General features: G+C 40.5%; 1 protein-coding gene across 2 annotated transcripts in view; it reads left to right on the plus strand.

Moving 5' to 3' along the window:
• Nucleotides 1-17202, plus strand: part of sema6bb (sema domain, transmembrane domain (TM), and cytoplasmic domain, (semaphorin) 6Bb) — a 116942-nt gene extending 99740 nt beyond the window's left edge. For both annotated transcript variants that reach the window (XM_067513388.1, XM_067513387.1), the window contains exon 17: nucleotides 11511-17202. In XM_067513388.1, the coding sequence (XP_067369489.1) occupies nucleotides 11511-12418 (908 nt within the window). In that variant the 3' untranslated portion in view covers nucleotides 12419-17202. The remainder of the gene's footprint in view (nucleotides 1-11510) is intronic.
• Nucleotides 17203-23278: the final 6076 nt, after the last annotated feature.

The following is a 23278-nucleotide window of genomic DNA, read 5'->3' on the forward strand; positions in this document are numbered from 1 at the left end:
AAAGAAAAAAACCTGTTGCCAAATTTACAGCTCTGGTCTTATCTAATTCCAATCTAATTACTGTGGTTTGGAAAGTGACCCGAGTTGATGCTTAGGGGGAGAAACCTATAAAGCAGACACAGGCCTTTGTATTTACATGGCAGAAAGTTAAAGCACAGGGTCTTAAGTCAGCTGATGATAAATGTGTTGCCCTGAGGACTGAACCCCAATAGAGAGATGGCAAAAGACAGGAAGTGGGAACAAAACGGGGGAGGTGGGGGGAGCACTCGCCACATTTAGTTGATTTTATGTTTGATGCGGTCTCCTCTTTGAGGCAGAGAGAGGGCTCTGTAACCTTGACGCCACAGTTATCCTTCCTCCCCTCCTAACTCCCTCTGCTGTCACTCCTGCAGACACCAAGGGCACAGAGAGAGGGAGGGACAGAAGGAGGCAGATGGAGAATAGACGAGTGGAGATGGAGGAAGTGTGGTGTATAGTTTGTGCATCCCCAGACACCACACTGCGCTCTAACTCACACGTCTCTCCCACCCAGAGGAGCCTCTAAGAGGCTTGAACAACAGATCCCCCTTAGTGAATACAGAGGCTTGGCTGATGCAATATGAGGACCTATTCGCCTTATAACAATTGACATGTATGTGTATGTGTTTGTACTTGGGCATAGCAGAGGAAGAAAGGGAAGCTGGGTGGCATATAGTACATTTTTAGGGAGCTTTAAGAAGGTAAGAATAGCAGCCTGCACCTCTGGAAAGCTTGGCAAGGTGCGAAGACTCCTGAAGGGCTTCAGCTCTTTTATCTGACTTCTTTCTCTGAGTCTTTCTTCTGCTCCTTACATCTTCTTCCTCACAGCAAAAGCCTTGAAACTCATAGACCCTGCTGACCCCTCAGCAAAACAACAGGTCCTCACTGATACGTGTGTGTGTGTGTGTGTGTGTGTGTGTCTGTAGAGAGTTGTCATCTGTTAAGGACTGGTCAAAAGTGAGTTTTTGGGTAATGATCTTAAACTCTAAAGACTCTGCATTTTCGATTTAGCACCACAAACATTGAGTAAACCTAGAAGAGATGCACATCAATTTAAATCAACAACCTCCTTGATTTTATATCCCCTCTATATCTAAAAGCTCAGAAAATGCTTTAGGTAATAGAAGTTGAAGAGAAAAACAGCAAGTCAGTGCAAATGCAAATGAGCTGTTCATTATGCAAGAGTGGCTCTGAGTAATTGAAAAATTATAATGTTTTTAAATAAAATAAATACAGATAGACTCCCAGGTTTCAAAACAAATACTTTGTCCATTAACTGCAGGATGTAAATCACAGATGTCACTTGTTCAAGTTCACATGGCTTTATCAGAGCTTACAGCAAGTTTTGTCAGTGAGAAAGAAACTTAAGTACTGCACATCTCAACACCTACGCTTTTGGTTGTCCTTTAAAAATGTCTGTAATTATTCGATATTACAGGATCGCATACATATGATTTCAACTTCCTTGAAAGTCTGTTTTTTCATGGCGTTCTACATGAACACTGCAGGTCAGAACAGTTGTCTCACAGTTTTTTAATCAGTTTCTCATCTCTGGATTAAGGTATGTCGTGTGCGGATCAGTAGTTAATTTATTTGTTTTGTCACATTCAGACAAATCTGATCAGGCCACGCCCACACAGCAGTAATGAAAAGACCTTGAGAGTAAAATACAAAATTATACTAAAATATGTGGGGGGTTTTTTGTTTTGTTTTTTGCCCTTTTCTTTCAATTTCTCAACAAAAAGGTCTTTCTCATCCTTCTTTATTCAAACATGTATATGCATTTAAAAATTTAACTGTAGGCACAAAGGCCCCCCGCTTTACTGAAAGATCGGTATGTGTCAACAACATCAAGTTCCCAGAACCTTAGACCCCAGCTGGCCTCTTCAGCAGAAGGATGTAAACTCAACACATTCATCATCCTGCACAGTGAAGGTCAAACATCCAAGTGAAGGAACGAGAAGAAAAATACATTTCTAAGAGGAAGAGGGGGCTACTTTCTGAAAATGTCAGGGGAGTTAATGTTTTATTTATTTTTTTTACTAATCAAAAGCCACAACCTTGACAAGCGTAAATGTAGGGCATGAATACAAGTGTTGAGTTGCTTGATTGCAAAGAGTTCATCAAATACAACAACATGGTGAAACTTTTCTAAACAGAAAAGTTTTAACAAAATTTTAAGAAATAGAAAAGTCTAAATTAAGTCCAATTTTTTTAATGAACTCGTCCACAACTGATTATATTAAAATGATTAAAGTTGTAATATTTATGTTTTTGTCAAATCACCGCAACTCAGTCAAATCTGGTGGCAAAACTATCCCTGATTTATTAGTTTTTTATAATAATTGTATGAAACTATATGATAGCTACTGTTTTTTGAATAGTACATTTTCTTGCCAAACCTTGTCTACTTGTTGTTACTTGTTGTTGCATCCATAGGTAAAATTTTAAATATAGGACTTTTATTGGATGCACAATAGATGTTGTGTGAGGGGACCTATACAGCCTTTTTTACACAACTACACCAGCATCTGAAGCCACCGGCTTTTCACACTATGTGAATTTAAACACCGGACACTGGCATTTAAGGAATTTAACTGAACACTTACACACACACTCACACACACACACACACTTTCTGTGTGACTGTGACCAATGCTGAGTAATAGTGGTCCACTTAAGTATGTCTAGGACCTGGAGGTGATGTGTAATGTCTCAACAGAGAGTCCTGCAGCGTGACATTCAGAGTACTGTAAATACTCTTCACTCACGCCATTGGGGTTTGTTTTTGTGTCTATCATTCAGAAATCGACCATGCCTAGTTCTTCTAACTCTATACATGAAATATACTTTCCTTCTTTATGAAACACATCAACACAACCACTGTACTTTTTGTCATCACCCCTTCTCTGTCCAATTCTCATTTTCTTACACTTTATTTATGTTTCTCTTCCCTCAAACACTTCCTGGCTGCTCTTTCCTTGTCACTCTCAGCCTCTATTTCTCTTTGCTCTCTTTCAGTTTGTTGTTTCCATTCAAGCCCCCAGGTTTGTTGCAGCATCTCAGTATTGATCACCTTAAATTCTTTTTAGTCTGGGACAGGTGTGAGGCGCTGTGATTCTGAGTGATTGTTTGGCACAGGATGTGTCCTGACACCACATCCTCCTGCAAGGCCTTTGCCTGTGTTACAGTAGACTTTTCATTAGAGGCAGCTTGTAAATTAAGAGAACAGGTGAGTGGCTGACAGAATGGGGTGAGAGCAGCTTTTAATCAGCCACCCAGATGCCCTGATATGATGCCTGATGGTTTAGTCATTCTCTAAAACCTTTGGAAATGTTCACTGGGAATAAGTCCAGCACTTGAGCACTGGGGGTGTTAACAAAAAAACAAATTGGCATGTGTTTCCAGCTGGTGGGCGTATAGTGTGACACCATACATAGCTCTGATGTGATATATGAATATAGCACGTGAGAAAGATTAAGTTGAAATTGCTTGGTACATGATTTGGGAATGAGACACATGAACCCTCTGGGCAGATCATTAGACTAATGCTTTGCGGACCTGCACTCCAATATATTGCCTGTGACATGTTTGTGAATATTTATTATTGCCCTCCACAGCCTGTATGTGGCTCTGCACCTAAAATGAAAATATCAATTACCAATGAAAGCACAGCCAACTCAGTATCCCATAAGTCATGAGATATAGAGAAATATAATAAAAAAATGCATCCTAGTAAGAAACATACACAAATGCATTTGCACACACGCAATGTCCTGCACACAAAACTCTGGAAAACAATTTATTTCACCACAGTGTCGTCCACAGCCCAGTTGCTTTGTTTGGATTGGATGCAGCTGAAACTGCTAACAGAGTCACCCTTGTTAAGCTGCCTATTGCTAAAGGTTGACCAGATTGGGGAAACAAGGTCTGTTGTTATAATTGAATCCACAAATTCAATGAGAAACATTCCTGACAGCAACATGTGTGCAAAGGCTGTGAAAAAAAAGATTTATGGGACACAAAAAAATGAAAATGTCCTTAGTTTTTGATTACACAGCAGCCCCCCCACTGATTATTTTAACACACACCGTCCCCCTAAAGCAGCTGTAGACTTACACCAAGCAGAGACTTTTTTATGAGCATGAAGAGAGAGAAAGAATCTGAAATGAGGAAAAAAATTAAGATACACTGGTAGCTAGAGGGAGAAAGTGAGATGTGGAAGAGAGGAATATATAGGCAGCAAGAGAGCTGTGCAGGTATGTAATTATGCAGTCTTCTCTCCAAACCTTGACTCTGAGCCAACCAAAATCCTGATCTGCCCTCGATAATAAACCAAACTGAAGACCTGAATGTATTAACAGCAGTTTTTAACAGAGATTTTATGGAATTTTAATTGCAAACACACGGCTAGTACCCATAAATGTTTTAACGTATTGATCATTCTGTTGCAAGACAGGCACGTCTGACAGGCCCTCAGGAGCAGAGGTTGGGTGTTTTATTTATTTTTTATATATTTCTCTTTTTTTTTAAACCAGGGAGCTATGCAGATCTCTCCAGCAGCTTTATTCAGCTATGTGCTGAAAACACTGTCAGGGAGTGACTGTAAATGGTTTTACGGTCACCCCGAGAGTAAACACAGTTTACGAGCAAGCAAAGTTTAGTCCGAGTAAGGAGCTCTGCAGCGTTCGTGCTTCTTTCATAGTCCTCTAATTCTTTCTGTTTCTTGCCATCCTTGCACACACGTTGGTGTTAGCTTCACAGCTTGCAACATGAGGTTGTTTGTGTGTGAAAAAGAGGGAGAGATGCAGTAGTGTGAGATATATAGTGTATCTGCTGAAAGAAAAGTAATGGGAGTATTAAACAGTGAGTGAGATGGTGGGGAGAGGGAGGATGTGCTAAAAACAAGAAACAAAATAGTGCCTGCAGTCTTTGAAAAGAGGGAAAGGAGAAGAGGATAATGAGCAAAATCACTGAGCCATGGGTGCAGGCAGTGCTCGCAATCACTTATTAACACACACACATACTCATATTCATACATCTATACACACTTATTCACACTACGCTGCACATGCTTCGCCATGTGCATCCCTGCCCTTACTGCACGCATAAACATTAACATGCAGAGAAATGGTGGATTCTGGAGATGAAAGCCCCTCAGATCAGTGGCTGTACGGTGACAAAGTCGTAACCTATCAAGCTCAGAACTGTGTGCTTGTGGCATCGACAGGTCCACAGGGATGCTGTGAAGTCTCTTTGTTCTGATCTGATGTGCTGCATTTTCTAATACATGTATTCCAGTGCTCAAACTGCTTAAAAGTTCACCTGCCTGGCTTTTGATTAAGGAACTTATTGAACTGTAGGCAGCCTCAAATAGTTCCAAAATTAATTAGTTATCATCTAAAATTGTGAACACCTCCACTGCTGTAATCAAAAGCAGTGTAGAACCTAGGCAGGCTAAACATGCTTCTTGCTGTTTGGTAATTCTGGTGATATGCCTTTGAACAATAAGTACAGTTTATTACCAGCTGGGCTTTATTTCTGTAGTTCACTCATTGTTACAACAAAGATCTTAGCCACCAGATTCATTGTTTGTGTCCTTCGCCTATGCAAGAAAGTTGCCATTAAATTATCTTGTGTTCTGTTAGTCTCCATTATCCTTCAAGCTTTAGTCAGCTGCAGCAGTTGTAAATCTTTAAAACACAGGTTTAGATCAGTTTTTTTGTGACCATTCTTAGTTACAAGCCAAACATCCTCTCACCACAGGTTACACTGAACCACAGAATCGCGTTCTTTTATTTTATACTTCAATATTAAGTATAAAATAAAAGAACATGATTCATTTGTTTTAAGAGACCTGGGGAAGTAAAGGTCACGCAACACCTCACATTTATCTTTCAACGCTGGGAACCATTGGTTTAGATTCTCTGGCTTAACCTTTGTCTATAGCTCATAATCTGAAAGCTTCTTGGTCCATCAGACGTTAATGTAGCAATGCCAAAATGTTCACAGATTTCAGCAATCACTTTGAGTACAGTGCTCCCATAACCACTGGAAAAACTGGCCAAAACTATGAAAATTAGACCAAAATTTTAATAAACCAGTGTTATCGTCTGAATGCATGCGTCCAATCAAGATCATCTGCACTGATGATGGGTTGAAAATGATCTTCCTGCCCTTCATCTGACTCAGTCTTTATCTCATACACACATGTTAACAAGGCCATTGTCAAAAGTGACACCAAACTGTGAGCTTGGGCTGAGCAGATACAGAGACTCGCCTGCCAGTGCTCTAATCAAGGGAAATGTTTAACAACTGGCATAGAACTAGCAGGGCTTTTCATTAATTTGCCTTCCTCACTAGCAGGATGCAGGGAGGGAGGGAGAAATTACATGGGAAGAAAAGGGGAAACGCTTGGCGCAAACTTCAAAAATCACACTTGTACGAACGTGACCACAGCTGTCATGTTCACACGTTTCGTATTAAATTCATGCAGGAACGTCCTTGATTTGAGAGTACACAAGTAAAAGTTTCTTTACTTCGCTTAGGAATTTTTAAGCCATTACTCTCATCATCCCGCCACCTCTGGTGATCAAAGGAGTAGTGGGTAAGAGACAGAGATATGGAGAGAGGATTAACGGCTAACAAGACGACTGGCGGGAGGGAAGGAGGATATACGGTATGAAGCAGCAGATGACTGTGGGTTGAGACAAAGGAAATCGAATACCAAAGGAAAATTGAAACTGTGTGCGAGCTCCTTTGTACTTTAAATTTGACAGTTAACTGGTGCGCATGTACTGTACAGTATATCTACACCAAAAACTTGTCAGTGTTTCTCTTTGACAACAGAGCTGATTTATCTTCTGTCATACTTTACAAACTAGCTCCCTTCTCGCCTCCAAATTCCCCTCCTCCACCTTTGTTCTCTCCTCATCACCTCTTTATTCTTCACTTACACCCTTCTCTCTTTTCGCATTTTATTCTTTGCTCCTTTGTTTCAACTCTTCTTTTTGGACTTGTGACCTCCTCTAATTTCTTTTCTTTTCCTCAACCTATAAACCCGGTCTTCTTTCCTCTCCTCTCTCCTTTTCCTCTCCTCCGCTCTGCTCCCTTCTTTTCTCGTCTACTCTCATTGTTTCACTGTAATTGGAGCTGGAAGCCTCAAGACAAGCGGCTCAGTGTGCGGCAGGCTGACAGGCAGGCCCGGTGGCTTCTATTAAGCTTTAATAAGTGAGCAGGATTGGAAGAGGGAGAGAAGGAGTTGAAGGGAGGAGAGAGTGTGCAAGCTGCTGCTTCTACTGTCACCTCCTGGTAGGATGGAAGAGTGTGAGAGTGAGAGTGTGTTTTTTGTCTGCTGTCACAAAAACACTATGCACACATACACATTACCAAAATATCTATCCATCCAGCCGTTCTCTCTCATCAGTTTTTCAGCTGATTGCCAAGGGCTTAAGCTTTTTTCTGCATATTGTGCATCCAAGAAAGAAAACTGTCGAAATAATTAACATACCTGAGCATCTATTTCTAAGAGAGAGCCGAGGAAGCATAAAAGCGAGCAAAGCCCCACCTGTATCCGCTACAGCTAAAATGTCTATACATAAATGCACACACACAGAAAGCCATACTAACACACATCATACACACTTGTCAAGCCTTATCCTAGTACATGAAGATGACAGCAGTATTATTGCACCATGCAGAATTTAATCTGAATTGCCACACAGCAATCCTGGACCAGAGTTGAAGTAAATGTTCGAGAAGTACCTACAACCTCTGCTGCTGAGTGCAGCAAGAACAATTCCAGATGTAATGTCTACAAGAGAGGGGAGATTTGCGGTTTTTCCTTGTTATGTTGCTGCCTTGTTCAGAATTTTTCTGTGGTTGCAGCACTTTGTGTTTGTTTACAAGGAAATCAAGAATGTGGTTTAAAAAAAAAAAGCCCAGCCATGAATTCATTGCTTGACTGCTCAAGCTTCTCTAGTATGTGTGTGAGTGCGTGTTTAAATGAACATATTGATACAGTAACCTCCAAATGCCTTTCCATTTGTTACATCTGCTGCTCCCAAGAACATCCTTTTTACTGAGGAGAGAAGCAATAACGTAATTGAAGCTGGCAGTCATTCTAATATTGGCCTGTTACGTGGAAATAAATACAGGTCTAAGTTTAGGCTGCTACTACTAAGATGCCAACCAAGTGTTCAAGGAGCAAAGAACCTCCAGTTTGCCAAAGTGACACAGCGAAATTCAGTTTAAACACAGAAGAACATGGGTGCTTAAGTAAATATACAAAAACTGAAGGGATGTCTCTGCTTGCCAACCTGTGCAACTATGATTTGGATGTGGAGTAAAAGATTTATCATGAAATGTGATTTATGAGCTGCCACCTGTGTTTGGGCCAATTTTGAGAAATTCACCAATCAAGATTTTAAATACCATTAAGTGAAAAAAGTCTCCTAAATAAATCTTAATATTAGCTCACACAGGCACAATCCCATTTCAGATTGAAATATTAGATGAAATAATTCCAAGATTAATATTCAGAAGAAATTAACTATTTAAAAATCAAAGAAAAAAAGATGTGGGAGATGAGGGAAGAAATAAAAAAGACCACACACAATCCCACTTACTCAGATGTGGAACTGAACTGAAATGTGTATGTGACACAATAACAAGTTGTTATGAAAGCCTGTATCTACATGTATCACTGACCTTATTGGATTAGTGATAAAGGACTAATTAGTGCTGACAAAGGCATTGATTAATGCCAGGTTTTTGTCGATAGAAACTGCAAACTGGCTGGGAGTATGGACTCACATTGGTACTGTCAATGATTCAATTGTCAGATCTATACAATGAAATTGTAAGTGACAAAGGATAAAATAATTCTGATCATTTGTTACCTTGAACCTATAGGGTGCAATTATCCTGTAAGGCCACTGCTGGAAAGCTATTTGACCTGGCAAGTATCTGATCTAGGAAAAGACAATACAGACAAGGGTTCTGTCTAGTTTCAACTCATTGCTGAGGCAGTATTAAAGTTTACATGTTAGTTTCTATTTGGCAAAATGATGCTAGCCAATTGTCTTCAGGTGTGTCAATGCAGACCGCTACTGTCTTTTCCAGGGGGTTAATCCTCCTGACTATGTTGACACATTTTGTTGTTGTTGCTGCTGCAGCAATGCCATTTATGTTTTTTAATGAAATGTCTTGTTGAATGGATTTCCATGAAATTGAATACAGACGGCCATATCTTGCCCTTGGCCTTGCACTTATGTAAGGCTTTTCTACCTTAGTGGTACACAAAGTGCTACACACTGCTTCTCATTCATCCATTCGCACACACACACACAGGGGGGGAGCTGGCCTGCACTCACTGGAAGCAACTAAGTTGGGGTTTAGTGTCTTGTTCAAAGACACTTTAACCATTTGACAAAAGGAGGCAGGAACTGATTCAACAACCATGTGATTGGTGGACGACAGCTCTACCTCAGGAGGATGTCACCATCAGGATAAATTGTAATGAGTTTTCTGGTCTGTTCACATTTTGTTTAGCACCGCGTAACAAAATTAGCATAGACAATAAGCTAAAACAGGGACTGTTGTGTGCATATATACTAGCATTATCCCTTTAAGCTTCAATATCCGTCTTTTTGGGATCAAGCTTTTGGTAGCATGATTTAAAATCCACCTTGCCCTCCGGCTTTCTGCTCTGCTATGCTCTTCCACATACAGCACATCCTTTTCGTGATAAGTGTTATGAAATTTAAAAAAAAGAATAATAAGTAAGAATGGTGAAAAACCGTGAAAAATAAATAATTGATGTCTGGTTAGAAGCAAAAAAAGAAAGTTACATGTTGCATTGTTCACTCATAGCATCACAGTGAAATACAGTAAGTACAGTCCCAGCACGGCCACCATTAGAATTTTACTTTAGTGGTTTAGTAGTTTTGTTTTTTTTTTCACTTTTTCCTTCTCTTGTTTTGTTTTCATTGAGTACAATTTCAACTAAACAGTTACCAGTGTCACTTCACAGATGCAAAGAGCTGTGATTTTTCTTAAACAGCTTGTGTCATTATATTTGGAAACACACAAAACAAGCCAGTTATGAGCTCTGTTCTGTTGCTAAATCAGATATTCTTAAACCTCAGACAATTATATGGTACTAGATAAATGGATACTGTGGGTATAGGAAGGAACACTTGTTCCAGTAGTTTTGGTTAAAGTGCTCCCTTATTAATATGTACAAGTCCACCTCGGGCACAGCACAGCAGTCCAGCAGTCTCTCACAGGGTCTTAGCTGCCATTCCTCAGCTTAATGTCAGTGTGAAGAGTAACACAGTGTTCGAAGCCACAACATGCATTAATTAACCACCAGGCTGTCTCATAATGAAGCATTTGCACCACAACCAGCTCCATTTGTGGCTATTAAAAATGATTTTGTCAGACAATAAGTATGTTTGTTTAAAAAATGCATCTGTTCTCTGGATGTTCATTCCTTTTCTCATTCTTCATCCTGCTCCTTTTCTGTGGTGTGTGTAAGTGAGAAAGTGGCTCCCAATGTCTATTAATGACATCCATTTGTTTTCCATGAGAAAGGATTTATTTCGCTGTCCTTGCAGAGGCGCTTCTCCCTCTGCTGCTATTGGTGTTGTAATGTAATAACTATGTTTGTCTAAGGCCCCAAATGCTCCAGTTCATGTTAGGAGACTTCCATCTCTCTCACTTTCTCTCTGTCTGTCTCTCTCTCTCTCCAATCTGCCTCCCCTGGCATAATTTCATTGTATTTGTTGATGTTGGTCCCAGGAGATCATGCAGCAAAGAATAACTTTTCTTCTGCCATTTTCCTAATTGATCCATGGCAGCCCATGTTGTGGTCTAGCCATATTCATATCTTCCATAATTCATAAACACTTCACTCTGAGGGAGTCCATCTCATGTTCTTATGAAAAAATGTATGGTTTTCTCCGCTGGTATGCTGCCATTTATCACTGTTTCTTGCTTAAAGAGAAAGGCAAATATATATTCGAGCAATTTCATCTGTTGGTATGCATCCCTATCTGTACATGAGACAGAAAAAACATAAAAAATTTGAATTGTGCTGGTCAAAATGGTTTGAGGTAACAAGTAGAACCCAAAAATAACACTTTGTAAGGCATAAAAACTTAAAATTATTCCACACTACAGTATTAACTCCAGAATTGGTATCTTTCCCCATAAAGCTAATATAGTGAAACATGTGTGGGTTGAGAGCTATTTTCAATCAGGAAGACAGTTATTACAGCTATTAAAATCACCATCCACTTTACGTAATGAAGGCAATTAGCCAAAGCTACCTTGGCTGGAAAGCATACGACCATTCCCACCCACATTGTGGAGAGAGAAAATAGGCCATTTTGTCTCGCCATTTGTTAACTCCCACATGTTTAATACAGGAAATACAGATGCTATTCAGATGGTTCCACAAGCTGACTGACTGATCTCTCTCTTTGTAGGAATGCTGCTCCAGGAGACTTTCATCGAGGAGCCTGATGGCCTGGTGTCTGTAAACTTGCTGGTGGTGTCTGCTGTTTCAGCCTTCGCAACAGGAGCCATCCTCTCTGGTCTCATTGTCTGCTGGATTATGAGCCACCGTCACCGCCACTCCCGCAACTCAGGAGCCAATGGCGCCCGTCGCAAAAGTGAAAAAGAGCAGACCATGCTGGGGCACGGCCGCAGTGGCTCTGTAATGAGCGTAACGAGAACCAGCGGAGGTGAGAGCCGGCATTCACAGGCAGATAACCCCTTTGTCACACCCAATGGCTGGCCTAAAGGAGATATGGACCCAGGATTGCTGCCTACCCCCGAGCAGACCCCACTGCAGCAGAAACGGGCCATGCGTCTCCCGGATGCCGACTGGGACCAGAGCCAGACGTTCCTCACGGCTGTCGGGACTCCGTGCCCCAATAACTCTGTGATCTACCTGAGCTCCAAGTTTCTGCATGGTGGTGGAGGGGGTGGAGGGATGATTCGGATAGAGGATCCAGGGGAAGTTGTTCTGCCCCCGCACACAGAACGTCAGCGCTACCTGATCCTAGCCACCCAAAGAGGGGAGCACGGTGGCAGCCGTCCCGCTGGCACCCTGAGGAACTCGGCGGGAGAATACATCTACCCTGCCACGCCACAGGACTCCCCCGACCGACGGAGGGTGGTTTCCGCTCCCACTGCCCACATGGACTATGGGGAGCCTCGCTGGAGTCACGAGGCGCTCAACTACAACAGCAACAATGGAGCGCCCTATCACCCCCAACGCCACGGCCTCATCAGGCCAGACATGCACGGGCCTCGAGGGCTGGGAGAACTGGCTGACTTCAGCCATCTTCTAGTCAAGAACATGGGAGAGCGCACCCCCAGTGGCCAATGAGGTGAAGTATGTGAGCCCTGTCACAAAGCTCTCTCTGAACACCCATTCCCTGGAACAAATCAGCCCCTCAGACTCATTGTCCTGGTCTAACCTTACCCTGTCTGTCCTCTCTCACTGTCATTCAATGTTCTGATGTCATTCAGTCGACTGAAGAGAGAGACAGAGAGAAAAGAAACAGAGAGTTAAGAAAGAGGAAAAAACTCTCCACACGTTTCCATTCCTCTACTCTTGATCTGAGATGCACCCCACCCTTCTGACCCATAGGGTGTGACTTTAACACCCCTGGACAAACAGTGTGGTGCAGAGAGGGGTGCAAAGGAAGGGGAACCTTCTCAAATGCAGAGTGTGGAGACAAGAAAACCTTTTTTTCTTTCAGCACCAAATGTGAAAGGTCTCCCTTCGCCATTTTCTTCATTGTTTTGACACCATAGATCCTCTTTAGGTGTGAAATTTGTTTCTTCATTGGTTTTTTGTGTTTGTTTGCTTTTTTGTGCCAGTGGCATCCAACAGACAACAATTTGCTTTGCTTTGGATTTTAAATGAGACTAAAACTGTTGCAGCCATACCAGAGGGCAGTGACTCTAAATGAATCGTGCAGTGTCTGTGTGTGAATGTGTGTGGCCACAACAACCCCAACCAGTGTTCTGTCTCAACTGTGAAGCATAACTGTGTGAAGAAATTGGTAAGAACATAATTTGCCCATTGTATAAACAATCAGAGAGATAGAGCGACAAAAGGATTTTATTATGTCTCTATTTGAAGCTCTATGTGTTGAGCAATCAGAGGTTTGGAGGCTTGACCGTTGCCAACGAAGGGTCGAGACTCCTAATGTAATATTTGTACCTCAGAAGCAGATCTGGACAGAGCCATGATGAAGTGAAAGAGCAATAATGAGCGTGACGTATATAAGAATGAGGAGAAAGCCAAATGATATTTTTGTAATCACTGTTTTACCTGCAAAGCAAACAGTAGCTTATTGACGTCAGGATGAGCAGAGCGATGGGAAAAGGAACAATATCTCCCCTCCATTCTTCCGTTCCTCCCTGTTTCTCAGTATGCCTCGGTCTCTCTGACCTGACCCGAGGCCTCCCTGAGCTCTGCAGTCCATTTGAAGGGGAATGTGAGCTTTGGCTTTCTGACGGAGGCTGTGAGGCCCGGCCGCTTGGGAGCTCCATTCAGCCTCGTCTGCCTGACAGTGAGACTCTTTGTGCCCCAGAAGAAGGAGGAGACTGCAGTAACAAATAGCCGTTAACAGTCAGGGACCTAGCCCAACTCTGCAGCCTAACAGAATATCAATGAGGAGGATAGCGGCTCCATTCGTCATGCGATGCGAGTCATGAGATGACTCCAACCAGACCCGGGTCGCTCTTGTTCTTCTACCACTATCCAGGACAGAGAGGAGCTAAAGGCTGAAGCTGGGGTTGAGGCCAGGGTTGGGGCTCTGCTAACTGTCACAATGGTCATCCCTTGTGGCTTTATCCCTTTCTGTCTTTCAGTGTGTTTCCCAACAAAAGCTCGATAAAGAAAACAGATGGGCATAGGTACACTTGGGTGTGGAGTTACTCTTTCACTCTGTTGTCTGATCCTTTGATGTTTTATGTTTTTTTGTGTTCTCATCTGTTCCTGATTCTAATGTAGATCCAGAGATAGCTTTAGTTCATCTGGGTCACAGTTTGGTAGAGGTGGTGTTTCTGTTTGTCTGTTTGCGTGTGTGAGAGTCTCACAGGGCTTGTATGCGTGAATGTGTTACTCATATTGAGTGCGGAAAAAACCCAGCTTTGATCAAATTTACTTGTATTCTCACCCTTCTTCTTTGTTACATCCCTCTTCTTTTCTGTGTTGAGCCATTAATGCCGTGCAGCAACCCTCTGCTTGACATCCACAAATCTGTGCTAACAGTGTCAGAGCTTTGCGTGGGAGCAGTTCATGCTATACAATATATTTAAACCATTACACAGTACACAAAGATGAGCAGATAAAGTGGAGAAGCTGGTCTGTGTTTAGATGGAGGAGATTTAGGGCCAGATGGTAGATAATGTACAAGACACAAAAAAACAATATGGTGGACAAAAACTAGGGATGGGCATTGATACAACATTTCTGACACAAGTGGCTTTGTTACTGCCATGTAGTTTGTTCAGACTGTAATTACAAATATACGTTTTTCTATATAAAGTAGCTCTACATAGCTTTTGCCACATAATTTTGTTTAGTAGCCTTCCACTTAATTGGTTTGCTTCATTCTCACACTCATCAGTGTTGTTTTCTGCCAGAATAGGTAACTGTTTTCGACAATAATCTTTAAAAAGAAATTCATTGAACGTTGGTTAACTAGCTAGTGGACATAGCCATGAGAAATTGGTGGAGGCCAGAAAAGAGCTAAACGTGAATGAAGGCTGAATATTATACATGACTCTAACTTATTAATGCTGTTGGTCCCTGTGTGTAAATAGGTAACTGTAAGCACATGTGTCTTAAAGAGTGATATTATGTCTTTGTTGTCAAAGGAAACTCGGTGGAGATGCATGGGACAAGCCAGTGAAAGAGATTTATGAAACAAGGACACAGGAGGAGGTCAAGCGGACGAACATGATGTTACTGCATAACTGCCTCCCCACATTAGTACAATATATTCTCTACACATTCCACCCTGAAACAAGTCATTAGTATTGAAGATATGGAGTTTCCACCAGGCCTGCCCATCATCTCTGCCTGTCTTTATGTCGCTCCATGTCTGCCATGACCTGAGTGCTGCATGTCTGTGTATGTGTGTGTGAGTGAGTGAGTTAGTGTGAATGAGACCTCTCTGTCTCGGCCGGCGTGCGCAGCCAGCCGTGTCCTCGCTCTGCATCTCTTTTTAGTGTTTCACTAAACATGCTTGATTAGGCAAAGTACATTCCTGGCCCTCTAATGGCCTGATGAGCCCCTGAGAAGATTACTACAGACAAATCAGCCCTGAGAAGGAGGTACATGTTCGAATAGCCCTACACCAACCACCAGCCACACACACACACTGTAGGCTCTTTAACCAAATTTGGGATGCAATTGAATTAGGATCAGAAATAGAGCTCAGGCCTAAATTAGGCCGACACGGACTTGTTTTAGGAAATGTATTGTAGATGATGTTATCTTACTAACTGCATAATTTGATTACCTTACTTCAGCATTACAGGGCAGCTAAAGAATTCAGGTGTAACCTCATGGAAGCCAGTATGTTTATTAAAACCATCATCCTCCCTCTTATTTACGAACTTTACGTCTTTCCTGTTCTTCTTTCAGCAGCTGCACTTTGTCTCCTTCTTCTTACAAGCCCCTTTTATTGCTAACAGGCTCACACTGTCTACCCATGTGCCATATCTCTGAACAGGCTGTGCTTTTGTCCTGTTTGTCACTATTAAAAGTTAGCTTGTTAATTTAATGAGTCGGTGACAGAAAGAGGAATCAAAACAATTCACAAAATCCTTCCTTAAATTAAATCCTTAATGTGTTAACAATTTTTTTAGACAATTTCAAAGCTTCTCATGCGTTAAATTGCTTCCCTTTTCTTAAAAATAATTATTTTTTTTTTTTGGTAAATATAGCACTTACTGCCTCCAGTCCTCTACACACACACACACACACACAACTAGAACACATTTATTCTCTTTATCTCTACCCTGCACATATCGACACACAGATTCCCACACGGCCCTCATGTCCCAGTCTGTCATTCTATGTACCTATTTATCAGGTTGTGTCTGTTTGTAAAGAGAACATGCCTTCATGTGTGTTGGGGTTGTTTGTGCCATGTGGCCCAGTGATCCCCTCCCCACAGCCAATAACTGCCACCCTGCCCTACAGTGCTTATCTGTACTGTATGTGCTTTACGCCCCAGAGAGAATCTAGAAATGGAACCTAACTTGTAAAAAATCCACCAACCCACTGAGTAGGAGTGACATGAAACTGCTCCCTCCCAGGCCAACATATGAGGGAAAAAAAGCACAAAAACATGGTAAAAACAAAATCAACATTTGCATTTTTGTAAAGTTGTAGATGTATTTAGTCAGCATTGATAATTTCTGTCATGTTTGTTTTTTCTATCGTTTGTTTTTGTGGAAGTTATTTGGTTTACAATTATATGGAATATTATTGTATATGATTTCAACTTCAACTCTCTGGTGTGCCAGATTTGATGACGACAATGAAGTCGATGACTATCATGGCTATTATTATATTAAAAGTGACAACGAAGCGGTACTGTAAGCAGCACTGATGTGTTGTATCTTGTTTGGATGCTGAACTTCAAAGGAAGATGAGGAGTGAATGAACTCGCAAGGATAAAGAGATTTTTCTCCTCCAGAGTGGAGTTTCGTGCTACTGTGAAAGACCCTGCAGAGGCTAGTAGGCCTGGGGAGCTTGGGGCCGACTGTCATCAGATGACAACACATGCCCCTACTACGTGTAAATAACCTTGATGCTTACATGTAATTTAAGTGCAGTAGCTGCATGACGACACAGCCTCTGTGTGTGTACAGAAGTAGCGACGTGTGAATTTGTACAGTACATGCAAGTGTCTGTGCTTGTCAACAAAGAAATCCATCTGTCGTCACGCAAAAAGCAACACGTGCATGCACCCTCCGACAGCTGAACAGAACACACACACATATTGAACAGATGCACATACACAAACAGACTCTAGCTATTGTTCACAATTTTCCATATTGTCCTGATCTCTGCCTGTCACTCCGCATGGAGACTTTGCTCTCTGTCAAATTTCTTATTCTAATAAATCACTCACACATTAATCCACTGTTATCATTGACCCCAGTGTATGTTTTTTTACTTGATTGAATTAATTTACAGTTTCAGAATAGCTTCAAAATCAGACTGATGAGTAAAAAAAAAGTTTTTTTTTACAAAAGACTTTTTACTGTACCTGTCCTGTTTCCGTTTTTGATTTTATCTATTATGTCATTACATTTCCAGAGGAAGATTTAATTTGTTTACATAAGCAAGAGTAGCCACATCACAATGCAAGTAAAATTATACCTGAGTATAGTACATAAGTATTATTAAAATATATTTGAGGGATCAAAAGTAAAGTATTCAATTCAGTCAATTCAATTCAATCAGTCCCTGAATCCCTAAACATAATACTTTTCTGTGCTTTATGAGTTTGTGCAGAAGTTACAGGTACAGCTATTACAAATTGCTTTGTCAACAAGATTTTTAAAAATCAAGGCTTGGTATATTAGTTAACAATTGTTAATGATGCATTAAAACAAAACGTTTTAATGTAGCTTGTTGAGCTAGTCTGATTTATTTTAAAAGCTGCTCGGTAGTTTTAAGATCCTGCACACCAAAGATGTAAATGAGAGATAAAGTATTTCACTTATTTAGAAGTGAAACATGAAGTATAAATTTCTAATAATTGGTAATATGCTATTAAAGAACACACAAATATTTATTTACTTGCAGTTTATGTACAGTGGTGTGGGTGAATGAAAGGCTCAGTTACATCTCCCAACAAGTTAGCAAAGTATTGTCCAACCACTTAAATAAAACCTGGACAAGGATTTTATTCTTAAAAACACAACTCACTGAAATAATGACTTGCTTATATGTAAGGTCTCCATTGAACTGAAGTGTAGCATATTGTGGCAATTCAAATAAATGATATAGCATATTATCATAAGTACATTTTGTAATAGCTCAAAATATTCAAGTTTATGCACTGAGAACAAACAACACTCTAAAAACCCATGTTAGTTATGAAAAATGTGGTTGTATGTGGTTTTTATGTACTAGACATTACAGAATGTTAAGCTGCACAGTGAGCTGCACATTGCAGTGTAGTACATTAGAGTGCGCTGTTGCTCCATAAGTCTCAGTGTGATTAGTGCAATAAATACCACAAGCCTGGAGCAAGACTGCTGCTTAGTCAGTAAAAGCAATCAAAAAAAAAGAAAATCAGTGAGAGGAACTGTCAGAAACCTGTCAGTTCGTATTGCCTGGTGTAGACAGACTTTTGCACCACATTTTTTCTCAACCCTCCTCGCCTCGTCGTTGTCCTCTTGCTCTTCTACCTCTCTTCCCTGTCCAGCTCTTCATCTCTCTGGGGAGCCTATCAGGCCATTTCACATCTGTTGAGTGGTGGAGGACCATCAGGACCTGTCAGGGACTCTCATTCACTGATGTTTTATGGGACTGAAGCCCTCCAGTGCTGCAGTACCGGAGTGATAAGAATGGAGGATGGAGGGGGAGGACGGGGAAGAGGGAGAGGATGGCAACTGTGTCCTACACTGTTCACAGTTTCACAAAAGCATTTGTGCCATTGTGTCCTTTGCTGATTTAAGGTGGCTGCATGTAGCAGTGTCTGGATAATCTGTCTATCTATCTATCCATCCATCCATCCATCCATCCATCCCTCTCTCCTGCATGCCCACACACACTCGTTAAGATAAATCTCATTAATGAAGAGGCTGAAACAGTGCCAATGGGCACTCTCCTTGATTTGACTCCCTTCTCCACAGCTGAGCTCCATGTAATACCAGCTCTCATCCATCTCAATATTAGGACCATAAAACCTCAAGTAGGTATACTTCTTCCATACTTGTTGGTAGACAGCAGCAAGACACATTCAGCGATTACCAAAAACATCAGTTCAACATATCAGTATGTTAGCATGTTAAAATGCCAAACCAAGGCTGACTGAGGTAAAGAATTTGTATAAGGTATATTGTAAGGTATATTTAGTCCTAAATAAATTTACCAGACAAATTCAATTTTTGACTTTATAATAGTGCTTAAGTGGGAGGATTGTTGTTGAGACATTTACTCAAAATTGTCAAACATTATAAGTTAGTATGATTACACCATGATACATGAGAAAATGTATTAATCTATTGTATAACTGCTATTATTATTACCTCATATTAAAGTAAAAGAAAATAGATGTGACTGAGCTATCACAAAGGGACATACAGAAATACACCGTAAGATTGTGCAGAAGATTAACAAGGTCCTGACTATATGCTCAGCTAGTGAGTGTACATGTATTGCATGAATATACAGTTTGTTCAAGGCACAAACACACACACAAACACACACACACCAGCTAATTGGTTTCGATATGGAATTATTCAGAGAAGTCATTTTTATATGAGCAAAAATGTTGTTTTCAAATAGTGACTCTAATTAAAACTTAAACTTTTCCCTGGGAGACTGTGTGAACATCCTTCACATATGGACTGTGTAGAGGAGTATGTACTGATAAAGAAGTTTTTCCATTTATAAAAACAGACTATTGCAGGTGTTTGGCAATAAACATCTTGACCACAAGGAGGAGCGAAAGCTACTGGGTAAAAAAATGTGTATGTTGAAATATTCCAATCCATGGGAGCAAATTAAATTAGTCTTGTGGTGTCCTTCTTCTTTGTCCAGCTGAACTTGGTGTCAAATCAAACCCAATCAATCAAAACACATTTCAGTATTTACAACAGTACTTTGTACTAGAATGTTTTTATGTTTCACACCTCATCCTGCAAATGAATACCCAAATGAACACTATGAGTGAAAATAAAAAGAGGAAAGCACTGTAATAAAAGGGAGATAATTAAACATGCCATGAGGGACACATTTTACAAGTCATAGAGTGAGGAAGGGGAAATTCAGTGGAATTGGGTCCATTAAATCTGATTGGCAGTTTGAATAAGAGAGAAAAAAAGGGGTTAGTGGGAGCAGACAGCCCCCAGGTGGTCGTGTAGAGAGCAGCACATACTATAAGGAAGAAAGTTTATGACTCATTATTATTTTAGACTACTAAATTGCTAAAACATTAAATCCCATTATTAAAATAAAACTCTCAAATATTAACACTGCTATTTTTTCCTTTTCTGCAAAACCTTTACCGTTACGCATCTACTTAGAAACAGTTTTCAGATCTAATTCAACTTTTTTGCAAAACTCTAAACACATTTTCACTGACAAAACACATTTACCACTGTAGGGCACTTTGATGCAAAATACCAACAGCCAGGCCTCAAAGGGTAAAACACAACTAGCATTGTTGTCATAGTGCTCTGTGGCCCCCCACAATCAGGACATTCAATAATGTAAAAATATACTGCTTACGGTTTGCACATGAGGACAAGTAAACCTGTAATTAGATGAAGTGGGGACTTGAAGCTGTCTCTGATGAAAACTCAAGGTTCAGCATCTGAGTACCTTGTTATTTTTTTATGCGCTGACCTAAGCCAATCCCCATTCTTTTCTGTGTAACAACATTGCATTTAGACGTATGTAAGGGGCTGAATAAACACTTCAATACAGTTCACCGCACCCTCAGTTGACCCACATATTTATTTCTTTTCTGGAACTACTAGCTGGAAGACTAGAGGCTATGCAAGGCACGCTTTGTAAATCCTTCAGGCATTTCCTTTTCATTTCATAAGATTCAAACCAGATACATCGTTCTGCCTTCATTTTGACAGAATTCCTACACAGGTTTAATAGCGGTACCTTAAGAGCACTAACCCAGTGGTCGTACATAATGTGCAGATCTGTGAGTCGTACAGAGCACGTTGGCCTAATTACAGTCAACAGCATGTGTGGCAGTGTGGATGTAATTGAAAAATCAGCAGGGTGTGTGAATAATGTATAGGCCTAATTGGCAAGTCAGCGGGGTGTACAGCTGCATCCTCTGCAAACAGCGTAGGTAGGGCACAAAAAACATCTTCCATGAACAAAACTGACATCTTAATGATTATTTGTCTTTATGTCTGTTACCCTCACACCACTTAAATATGTTTAGAATAGGTTGTATTACTGGAGGGTACTACACTCATTTATCTTTCCACTGCACAATCTTGGATTATGTTGTGTATGTTTCCTTTGCCCTGTGTGTTCAGGCTCATATCACCTCCACAATGTTTCAGCGTGTATTTATGTGAAACCTGAGCTGCAGTAAATTAAAAAATGAATTAATTTTCTACAAAGACAAAGAGGAACGGGGGAGGAAACAACAAATAACTGAGCCACATTTTTTTCTGATATTGACCACCACAAACACCAAGGAGCAACCCTAGGCAGCTCAGGTGTGTATTTGAGATGACAGCCATTAGCCTTTGTGTGAAACAGTTGCAGAATCAGCTAATTAGGAGGGTGCTGAGGAGGAGGGCTGATTTATCTAAATACTGATGTTCACACAGCTGTTCTCAGGACACTTTTCATTTTCTGTGTATCGGCGGATACAGGTGGATGTTTGTTTTTCACAACTTCATTTTAAATTACGGTCCAAAACATTATATTATGCTCAGTATTAAATGTAAATGTATGACTTTGCCAAGAGGTGAAGTGACTGGAAAGAAATTCCTTTCTATGAAAAGGAAATTGCTGTGAACTAGAAAGTAAGAAACCCCAGTTGTTTTTGTTTGAACTGCTGGCTTAGGGACTGATAATCATGGAGCCTTACACAGGGTTTTACTTTTGTAGCGTTTTAGATATGTTTAAACTATGGTCTGCAATGTCCAGGGTTAAAGCCAGAGCAAGAAATTAAAACATACAAGTAGAAAAAACATGTCCTATTTAGAAGATACAATGATCTCGTAAAAAACATATTAAATGTATTTTTTGGTTTCTTCTGTAACCTCTGACATATAGCCTGTGTGTGTGTGTGTGTGTGTGTTTGTCAGTGTGTGCCTTTGTTTTTTGTGTTGGCGATTTACCATGGATAAAGCTGAACAGCTTGTAACATCAAATATGTAAATTCTGTATTGTATTTGTTTATTCAGAAACAATAATCCCCATATTTATCTGCAGATATGATCAGATGTAATTGATCTTTTAGTGCTTGTCACTTAATTAACCATACTAGATGGCAACTTTACCATTATAAAATACCTATAATGTATACAATACATCACCATGCATCTGTTTCCAACCATTGAACATTACAGTCGTTTTCTAAGATGGCTGAAGTGTTTAGGGCATTTTTGCATAGAAGGTGATTTTCCAAGAGTATAAAACATATTTTGAAGAACAGAAGGTTTTGAATACCAAAGTGTCTGTAGCAGTAACATCGACCCACAGGATTCAATTTGACACACAATACTGCATAGAGCCAAATTGTCCAATTATCTCACAGTCTGATATTCTATCATTAGTACACACGAGCGTACAAGGCAAATGAACAGAGTATGTAACAAAAATGTTTTGATTTTTTTTTTTTTCAATTTGCACTATTACTTCTTTAAAATAATAAGCCCTATGCTTGATTGTTGTTGGTGAAAAGACAGACAGTTAATGTTCAGGGCAGACTGAAACCAAAATTGGCTTTTCTTTACTTTTGTCATCAGTGAGGTGATACGTGTTACAGATAAATACAGAAATGATCACTCTTTTCATCACATTCAATCAAAGTGCATTAACTACCATCTTTTATTCACTCCATTATTGAGGAGACGTCTGTACAGTATGTAGCACAATAGCTGTTTAAGTATGAATTCAGGGTTTTCTGTTATGTGACTGCCAGCTGCCTGTGTGACAAGGCTACACAACACTCAAAGCTGGTCAACAAACTCTTACATCTATAAGTTCTGCTCTCCTGCACTGTTATTAAGGGCAGTAGAGCAACATACTGTGTCATTAGCGAGGTTCTTTGTCCCATTTCAACCCCCTCTGAACCGTTTTTAATGCAGTGTTTCTTTTTTGCCTCAATCTCTTTCCCAATTTTCCAGTAAACTGTCCCCATTTTTTCTTTGCTCCTGGACACAAAGGTGTTTACCTGTTTTATGTGATGTCGAGATTACCTCTGCCATTGTCCAGCTGCGTGGGTCGGTGAGGCAACCAGGGGTCTCCATGGAAACTCAGTTCAGGGGTCAG

The sequence above is a fragment of the Channa argus genome, chromosome 8, assembly GCF_033026475.1.
Source record: "Channa argus isolate prfri chromosome 8, Channa argus male v1.0, whole genome shotgun sequence".
In the NCBI taxonomy this organism is placed as follows: domain Eukaryota; kingdom Metazoa; phylum Chordata; class Actinopteri; order Anabantiformes; family Channidae; genus Channa; species Channa argus.